Source organism: Octopus bimaculoides, chromosome 2 (assembly GCF_001194135.2).
Source record: "Octopus bimaculoides isolate UCB-OBI-ISO-001 chromosome 2, ASM119413v2, whole genome shotgun sequence".
Classification (NCBI taxonomy): domain Eukaryota; kingdom Metazoa; phylum Mollusca; class Cephalopoda; order Octopoda; family Octopodidae; genus Octopus; species Octopus bimaculoides.
Genome location: NC_068982.1, coordinates 137,634,978 through 137,645,261, shown reverse-complemented (window position 1 = coordinate 137,645,261; position 10,284 = coordinate 137,634,978). Strand labels below are relative to the sequence as shown.

The 10,284-nt window shown below is 38.3% G+C and overlaps 1 protein-coding gene across 1 annotated transcript in view; it reads left to right on the top strand.

Annotated features, from left to right (window-relative positions):
• The window catches only part of LOC106869416 (zinc finger CCCH domain-containing protein 15), a 29,097-nt gene that overhangs the window by 11,560 nt on the left and 7,253 nt on the right, over nt 1-10,284 (top strand). The window contains exons 3-9 of the mRNA XM_014915150.2: nt 328-430; nt 1,413-1,553; nt 3,960-4,051; nt 5,655-5,760; nt 6,594-6,670; nt 7,459-7,527; nt 10,062-10,139. Of these exons, the coding sequence (XP_014770636.1) occupies nt 328-430; nt 1,413-1,553; nt 3,960-4,051; nt 5,655-5,760; nt 6,594-6,670; nt 7,459-7,527; nt 10,062-10,139 (666 nt within the window). The remainder of the gene's footprint in view (nt 1-327; nt 431-1,412; nt 1,554-3,959; nt 4,052-5,654; nt 5,761-6,593; nt 6,671-7,458; nt 7,528-10,061; nt 10,140-10,284) is intronic.

Below are 10,284 nucleotides of genomic sequence, written 5' to 3'. Positions count from 1 at the left end.
GTAGCTTTTACTGGGTCGCTCAGTTTGCTAGAAATAGCAACCAAGTCTGCTTTAAATCTCCCCCACATACATACACTCCCTTTTTGAAAAATGAAATATGCTCTTGCATGTATTCCTAAGTTCTCTGCATATTAAAAAAGAACAATGGCCTGGTTACAACTGGAATACTTTTGATCAAATCATAAGTCTGCTTGGTCTGGACTGGCCCTGGGTTAAACAATATGAATAACATTTAGTTATTTAAAAAAAAAAAATTTTTTTCTGTTTATATTTTACATTTTCTCACCTCAGTAAATATCACTAAAAATGTTGCTATTTTTGTTGCAGTTGTCCGAATTGGAAGCAGAGAAACAGAAAAAGAAAACTGACAAAAGATCTCAGCTAGACGAGCTTAATCTTCTATTCAAGCCTATCCAACCTGCACTCAAAGGTCAGTAACATCCTTTTGAAGGTTATAAGTTCTGTGGTGGTGAGCCTATGTGGAGGATTCAGTTGAATTATCTACTCCAGAATGAATGTGTAAATGACTGAGCATTCCACAGACATGTGCACCTATAACATAATTCTCAGGTAGAACGGAAGCAACTGTCTAGCTTCTGTGCTAGTGGCACGTAAATAGCACCATTTGAGCATGATCGTTACCAGCGTCGCCTTCCTGGCACGTGAAAAGACATTTGAGTGAGGTCGTTGCCAGTGCTGCGGGACTGGCTCCTGTGCAGGTGGCACGTAAAATACACCATTTTGACCGTGGCCGTTGTCAGTACCGCCTGACTGGCCTTCGTGCCAGTGGCACGTAAAAGCACCCACTACACTCTCAGAGTGGTTGGCATTAGGAAGGGCATCCAGCTGTAGAAACTCTGCCAGATCAGATTGGAGCCTGGTGTAGCCATCTGGTCCACCAGTCCTCAGTCAAATCATCCGAACCATGCTAGCATGGAAAGTGGACGTTAAACGATGATGATGATGATGAACATGTGTGGTTAAGAAGCTTGCTTTCTGAGCACATGGTTTTGGATTCAGCCCCACTGCGTGGTACCTTGGACAAGTGTCTTCTACTATAGCTCCAGGCCAAACAAAGATTTGTGAGTGGATTTGATGGGCAGAAACTGAAATAAGTCCATTGTGTGTGTGTATGCTGTCATTATCATCATTTTAATGTCTACTCACTTTTCCATGTTTGCATGGGTCAGTTTGTTGAGGCTGATTATCTACAGCTGGATGCTCTTCCTATTGCTAACCCTCACCTGTTCCCATGTGAGCTAATATTTTCTTCATGGCCAGGAAACACAAGCATACACACTTACACATGCTTGTTCCTGTTAATGATATTCTTTTGATTGGTTGCTGATGAGATTCTTACTTAACCTCGATTGCTGTTGTTTGGTACAATTGTTTTTCCTAATTCTTTCCAGGTGCTGATCCTAAGTCTGTATTGTGTGTATTTTTCAAACAAGGCCTTTGTACAAAAGGAGATAAATGTAAATTTTCCCATGATTTAGCCATCGAGCGGAAAGGAGCCAAAAAGAATATCTATGAAGATACTCGCGAAGGAGGTAAGAACCAACTTTTCTTATTTACCTGATACAAAAAAAATGTCTATAATTGTTCTTGTTTTGAGATCTATTAATATAATCACCATTATTTTATCTGGCATATAAGTTGCACTCTTGCACAAGATGCACTCATATTTTACTGGTAAGTTTTCGGAGAAAAGCTAATTAAAAGATATCTTTAAATGGTTTTGATGAAGGGGAAAATGTATGATTCTGTGCATGCAAATACGATATTGTGGTAGCATACTGGAATAAAGTATGAAACCATAAATTTATCAAATAAACTAGAACTTGTGCCGGTGGCATGTGAACGAAACATTGGACTAACTCCTGTGCAGGTGGCACGTAAAAAACACCATTTGAGTGTGGCCGTTGCTAGTACCGCCAGACTGGCCCTCGTGCCGGTGGCATGTAAAAGCACCCACTACACTCTCGGAGTGGTTGGCGTTAGGAAGGGCATCCAGCTGTAGAAACTCTGCCAGATCAGATTGGAGCCTGGTACAGCCATCTGGTTCACCAGTCCTCAGTCAAATCGTCCAACCCATGCTAGCATGGAAAGTGGACGTTAAACGATGATGATGTTATGGGAGAACCATATTTCAACTTTCTTTTCTCTTATCTCAACTATATTAATTGTATATGTTTGGGTCAAGAGAATGTAAAACTTGTATTTTGGTTATTGTATTTTATGCTACCACAACCAAGCTGCCAGACTGGTTTTGTTGTTATCCATTCTTGACAAATAGTTGACAGGCAGATAAAAATTAAACATACTTTCATCTTTCTAGGTGAATTTTTCGTTGAGATAATAAAAAATGTTTCTTAAAGGTAACAATTATAAAATATTTGGTGTGGGTTATGTATGCTGAGAAAGGATGCATAATGAGGTAATTATCACACAACTGCTGATGTACCATAAACAATATTTTGTAAGTTTGTACTAATAGTCTGTGGTGATTTAACTTGTTTTCAGTATTTATTACTAGGAATGGTGGCGAGCTGGCAGAATCGTTAGCACACTGGGCGAAATGCTTAGTAGTATTTCGTCTGCCATTACGTTCTGAGTTCAAATTCCACCGAGGTCAATTTTGCCTTTCATTCTTTCGGGGTCGATTAAATAAGTACCAGTTGCACACTGGGGTTGATGTAATTTGACTTAATTCCATTGTCTGTCCTTGTTTCTCCCCTCTATGTTTAGCCCCTTGTGGGCAATAAAGAAATAAATATCATTAGGGAAAATTATTTTACATAATAGCCTTATGCTCATCTAGTCTATAGTTCTCAGTCTTTCTGCTTCCTGTTTGTAATATGGCTGCATTAGATGCAGGTCAAGTCTTGGATACATTTAAAAATAAAGAATGTTAAACGCTGATAAGTAACGTTATTGACAGTGTCTCCTCCTTCCCTCTGTTTGTCTGTCTCTTTAACATCATGCACATGAAAGGCAATTAGCTGCTATAACTTTTATTATCTTTTACTAACAGCTTGTTTAATTAGCTAAATACAGAGTAGAAATATACGCGGACGTTAGACAATGATGATGATTGTCCATATATAAGCTACATCACCATCATCGTTTAACATCTGTTTTACATACTGGCATGGGTTGAATAGCTTGACAGGTGCTAGCAAGACCAGGGCTTGCACCAAGTTCCATTGTCTGTTTTAGTAAGGTTTCTACAGCTGGATGCCCTTCCTAACACCAACCACTTTGCAGAGTGTTCCTCTGCAAATATATAAACATATAATAAATATATTCAGGTTTCCATGTAAATGCGTTGAGCATTGCATAAACACATCCACATCACATGCGATCAATAGTAGCTATTTCTCCACTTTAGTACGGGTTACAAAGTTCCTATTCTTTTGTTTGTTTCAGTTATTTGACTGCGGTCATGCTGGAGCAGTGCCTTTAGTCGAGCAAATCGACCCCAGGACTTATTCTTTGGAAGTCTAGTACTTATTCTATCGGTCTCTTTTGCAGGACCGCTAAGTTACGGGGACGTAAACACACCAGCATCGGTTGTCAAGTGATGTTGAGGGTACAAACACATACACACATAAATATATATATGCATAATGGGCTTCTTTCAGTTTCCGTCTACTAAATCTACTCACAAGACTTTGGTTGGCTCAAGGCCATGGTAGAAGACACTTGCCCAAGGTGTCATGCTGTGGGACTGAACCCAGAACCATGTGGTTGGTAAGCAAACTTCTTAACACACAGCCACTCCTGCACCTGTACATTTATTATATGAAGTCATAAATACAATACATCAATCTGATATGGGTTTGGCAAGTCATACACACTTAACAGTTATTAAAATTAATGTGGAGATGGTTAGAAGTAATTGTCGGATCCAGAAATGTTATGTCTGATGTCTATTTGTTTGTGATATATTACAGAGACTATGAATGATTGGGACCAGCAGAAGCTGGAAGAAGTTGTTGATCAGAAACATGGAGAAAGTAACAAGGCTAAGCCAAAAACTTCTATTGTAAGTATCTTTTACTTGTTTCAGTCATTGGGATGTGGCCCTGCTGGGGTACCACTTCGAAGGGTCTCTGTTACGAAACCGCTAAATTATAGGGATGTAAACAAATCAACACTGATTGTCAGTGTGTGTGTTGAGATATATATATATATCAGTCATCGAAACTGAACCAAATTCGATGACTGGCACCCGTGCCAGTGGAGCGTTAACAACACCATCCGAGCGGGATCACTGCCTGAGCAGCGGTCTCGTTTCCAGCTTCGCCTTCCTGGCACTTGTGCCGGTGGCATGTGAACAAAACATTGGACTGACTTCTGTGCAGGTGGCACATAAAAAAGGCACCATTTGAGCATGGCCATTGCCAGTATCGCCGGACTGTTCCTCGTGCTGGTGGCACGTAAAAAGCACCCATTACACTCTCGGAGTGGTTGGCGTTAGGAAGGGCATCCAGCTGTAGAAACTCTGCCAGATCAGATTGGAGTCTGGTGTAGCCATCTGGTTTGCCAGTCCCCAGTCAAATCGTCCAATCCATGCTAGCATGGAAAGCAGATGTTAAATGATGATGATGAACATCATTAACATCTATGTTCCATGCTGGCATGAGTCGGACGGTTTGACAAGGAACCAGTGGGTCCAAGAAATGCATCATGATCCAGTGTCTGCTTTTGTATAGGTTTTATGGCTAGATACCCTTCCTAATGCCAACCACATTGTTGTGTGTGTGTGTGTGTGTGTGTGTGTGTACACACTTCTACACAATGGGTTTCCACACATGGCTTTGAATGTCCTTCCTATTTGCAGACCCTCACTGGTATGGCAGTGGTGCTCAATTATAAGCATTACCTAATGTCTAGTCAAGGGCACACATTCACACACCCATGCACATATATTACACCTGGTGGGTTTCTTTCAGTTTCTGTCTACCAAATTGCCCACAAGGCTTTGGTTGCCCAGGGCTATTGTAGGAAACACTTACCCAAGGTGTGAACACTGAGACCGAGCCCAAGACTACCAGGATGGGTCCCCACTTTGCAGAAAATCATTTGAACGAGGTCATTGCCAGTGCCGCTGGACTGGCTCCTGTGCAGGTGGCACGTAAAAAACACCATTTTGAGTGTGGCCATTGCCAGTACCGTGTGACTGGCCCACTACACTCTCTTTTACCTTCTGGGTTCAAATTCCACTACAGTCAACTTTGTCTTTCGTTCTTTTGGGGTTGGTTAAATAAGTACTAATTGAGCACTGGTGTTGATGTAATCAACTTCACCCGCTTCTCAAGTGGTTGGCGTTAGGAAGGACATCCAGCTGTAGAAACTCTGGCAGATCAGATTGGAGCCTGGTGCAGCCATCTGGCTTGCCAGTCCTCAGTCAAATCGTCCAACCCATGCTAGCATGGAAAGCGGACGTTAAACGATAATGATGATTAAAGATATGTGGAGAAACAACAAACCTGTTTCTGAATCATTTACAAAATGTGACACCTGACCCTTAAATGCTATATATTATGACTTATATTCAATGTTTTTATTTTACAATAAACTTCTTCAACATTGTTACATCAATATGCACATACGTTTATATATGTTTGTATATAATTGTTTTTCAGATTTGCAAATACTTTTTAGATGCTGTTGAGAACAGCAAGTATGGTTGGTTTTGGGATTGTCCAAATGGCAACGATAAATGTATATATCGGCATTGTTTACCAGCAGGTATGTATAGAAGTCCTATTATATTTGACATGTATGTTTATAAATTAGTGTGGGAGGTGTGATATGCTTTTAAACTGGTGTCATTTAGCTACTGTTGTTCATCTCTGTTTGAACAAACATTTGTCCAATGTGTCCTGTGCCTTTTTTCTTTTTTCTTTTAAATGGTGTTATTAAAGGAAGTTTTGTTTGAGAAGGTTGCAAGATACAATGAAAATTTTTAGAAAAATAAATAAGTAAATGAGTGGAAATTTTACTGGTGAATGTGTTTAATTATAAGGCACTGAAAGAGAATGACTCTCTCCAGACACAACAGAATATTAAAGGAAGATTTGGTTACTATTTCTTGCAGGCTAAACAGTTGCATAGAAGCATTCTCATTGGCCTATCAATTAATGATGATGAAGCAGATGGTGAAATCAATTATTAATCATGTAAAAAAAAAATATCACTATTGAGACTACAATATCATCATCATCAATAGCATTTACCTGTGCAAAGGTCATTACATCATATTGAAGCATTGATTCATATTTTTCCATGAACATAGCAGAGAGTGGGATCCATGTATTATTAAAGAACATTGAAGAGCAGACAAAATACCTTGTAGATTTGTTTTCTCTACAGTTATGAATTGAAAATCTGCCAAGGCTGGCACTTTATCTTCCATCTTTCTAGTGCCCTTCTACCAATATTAGGAATTATATCATTTGTTGTCGTTATCTTACATTATATACAAGTTTTCCTGTAAATTTTCTGCAATTCATTTCTTTATCTAAATTTCACAATTCTTTCATACTATATGATAAATTCTATTTTTTATATAATTTCTGAAGGATTTGTATTGAAAAAAGACCAAAAATTGTTAGAAAAGAAAGATGAAATTTCTCTTGAAGAATTAATTGAGAAAGAAGTGAGTAGAAACTTTTATTTACTATGTATACTAAATATATCATCTATTTTAGCTTTACAGTTCTATATTTAAGAGATGAGGAATTATGTACATTATTTACATTTGACGGATATTTATCCTCATCTTGTTTGTTGTTAAAACGTTTCGGCTGATATACCCTCCAGCCTTCAGGTGTCTTGGGGAAATTTTGAACCTTGGTTCTCATTCCTAAGGTATTTTTTGATGTTATTATTGTTCAGGTCACTGCTTGGAATTGAACTTCAAATCTTAGGGTTAGTATCCTGCGTTCTTAACCACTACGCCATATACCTGTATTTTAGCTTTGCCTATAGTTTTTGTACATATGATTTTATATATATGATGATGATGATATATAAATATTCAGTGGAATGTTAAAAGCACATCCGAACGTGGGGTGTAACCAGCCCACTTATGAGTACCCCTCATTCATTGGACAATAAATTTTCTTGCAAAGACCTGTTGAGGTTAGTGAAAACAAATCAAAATCACTGATGTGGTTGATGACAGTACTGCCTGATTGGCACTCATGCCAGTGGAATGTTAAAAGCACATCTGTGTGATTGTTGCCAGGGCCACGGATTGGCTCCTGTGCTGGTGGCACAGGAAAAGCACCATTCGAGCGTGATCATTGAGAGCGTTGGAAAGCGGACGTTAAACGATGATAATGATGACCTGGACTGTATTTTATTAACTCTGTTACAGACTTGTTTAAGCTTCTTCTTTTCAGTTTGAGCTGATATCACTATTTGTTCTTCTTTATTCTACAGAGAGCAGCTCTTGTTCATACAGGAACAAAAATCACTTTGCAGACTTTCTTGGAATGGAAGGAGCGAAAGGTAACCTGCAACTTTCTTTAACCAGATACCAGACCTTTCTCTACCTAACTCTCCTTTCCCCTGCTTCTCTCCCCTCTCCATTTTCCACAAGTTAACATACCCAGCTATAACTTAATGCAGTGGTTTCCAAACTCACAAATACCTATCTCCTTCAAAAAATATATCAAGGAAATTTTTTTGCTTCTTCTCTACCAACTTTTATTTTTAAGAAAATGGTAAAATATAGTCTGCATCCATAGAATTTTTTTTCTTCCTTTGCTCTAGTGTTGGGCAAGTTTTAGCAGATTAAATCTTTCTTAATTTTGTCAAACTCAACAATTTGTCCACCTTCTTCATCTTTTTGCAGCTGTCCCTTTGTCTGTCCCCTTTCTCACTCTCACAGCCCTTTCTGTCCCCATGAGAAGCATCTGACCTAATGCATAACATGCGAATAGTATGTAGTTGTTCCATGTGATGAAATAATACTCTACTTGAAACATTATTCAACATTTCTTCTGACTCTTTAAGTTCTGGGTTCAAATTCCACTACAGTCAACTTTGCCTTTCGTTCTTTTGGGGTTGATTAAATAAGTGCTAATTGAGCACTGGGGTTGATGAAATCAACTTCACCCGCTTCTCAAGACGGTTGGCCTTGTGCCAAAATTAGGAAGGATTATGTATTTATTTTCCTACCAACTTGACTGTTGCCTGCTCTTATAGCAGCAACCCTCCTCAAATTCTAGTGATTATATTTAATTTTATTCATTAAATAATTCCGAAGGAGTTTACTCCTTGTCCTTTCTGTAGAAAACAGCTCAATATCACTTGATGCATACAAAGTGTATTATGTAACTGTTTACAGTTTTATATTTCCTTCACTGTTGTAATATATGCAAGCAATCCCAAAATCTTGGTGTGTCCACCGACAAAACAGACAAATTGTGTGAGATGGAGGTGAAGTTGGCTCTGCAAACACAAAAAATACCCAGCCCATTTATGAGTGCAGTGACTCTGAAGTAACACAGATTCTCCAGTTGGTCCTGGTGCAGACAAACTCTCTTGTGTTAATGGCGTGATAAAATGCATTCAGTTCATGCTTTAAAGCAGGGGTTTTCAAACTTTTTGACTTGCGGACCCCTTTATATTTCAGGCTTTACCTTAGGGACCCCCTTATAAACGCTTATGAAATTTATACATAAATATTTGCTTAAAATAACATATATTTTTACATTTATTTATTTAACAGTATTTAACAAATAGGTTTATTGTCAATTAAAAGATTTCAATTAAAAAACATATATAAAATCAAATTGCCCATAAAAAGTATTTGCTGTCCAGGGACCCCCTGTCTTGTCCTTGTGGACCACAGTTTTAAAATGATCGGTGACTGGAAGGACATCAAGCTGTAAAAACTGTGTCATACACAAACGACAACAACAGATCATTCTCACCCTCTCTTCTAAATGTAACCTTGTAGCTCCTCCATGACAAGAACCTGCTTGCCCAACTCACCCTTCTTTCATACTTTAGCCCTTCTTCTCCTTGCATAAAGCCCTGCCCCAACCTCAGGTTTTGTAGTCTTAGGAATTATATGGTGACTTCATTAGTGTCGGCAACACAAAAAAAGTTCCCAGTACATGCTGTAAAGTGGTTGGCATTAAGAAGGGCATCCAGCTGTAGAAACTATGCCGAAGCAAACACTAGTGCAGTCCTTGGATCCATCAGACTCTGTCAAACCATCTAACCCATGCCAGAATATAACATGGATGTTGAATGATGATGATGAGGAGGAGGGGGTGGATTGTCACAATTTGTAAGACACTGTGATGAATGAAGAGTCTATAGATTGTCCATACTATAAAATCACATTTACAAAAATGTGTTTTAGACAGAGGCCATAGAATTCTTTAAATAATTTTTCTGCATTAAAAGGTTAATGTCCCACCTGAGAAGTATAGAAACCAGCACTGTTATTTCGTTGAATTTGCATATTGTTTAGGCATCTTGGTTTCCAGTTAGAAACCCTTTCACCACTAACCAGTCACCTGTGAAGTGAGAAGGGAACTTGTTTGTCAGCCAAACAGTCTAAGACAAGCAGAATTTTTAACATAATAACTACCATAGTTATGTTTATCATTTTTCTCACAATACATCCATATTTTTAGGCATGAACATTATTTTCAATATATTTACATGTTCTGTGATTTGTTTCATGTCTCCCATCATCTAGTGTGTTATTCCTGGATATGCACATTGCTCTGAGTTGGACTTGAGCTTGTTCAGAAACGGTTGTACCGTTTTAGTGAGTGTCTTTGCCAGTCATTGATGATGGATAGTCTTGGTTGTATATAAATATATGTTAAGTAGAAGACACTTGCCCAAGGTGCTGTTCGTTGGGATTGAACCTGAAACGATATGTGATTGGGAGGCAAGCTTCATAGCTACACAGCCATATACCTCTGCCTAATTAATTACAATTGAGTAAAAAAATTTGTTTTATTTTATTGGTCTTTTTTCAATTTAATTAATTTCTCTTTATTTATTTTATCCAACAGAAAAAACAGAAAATTGCTGCTTTTAACCAGGAAACAGAAAAGAAGAAAGCGGAATTTAAAGCTGGACGTACAGTTGGAGTAAGTTTCTTGAGAATATTCTTCAGAATATTTTTGGAAAGAGGGTGATATTAACTTTACTCTGTGGTCTTCTTAAAATCAACTAATGATTCTTGGATAATTCTTACGTGAATCAGTTGGGGATGAGTGCTAAAAGAACTACATC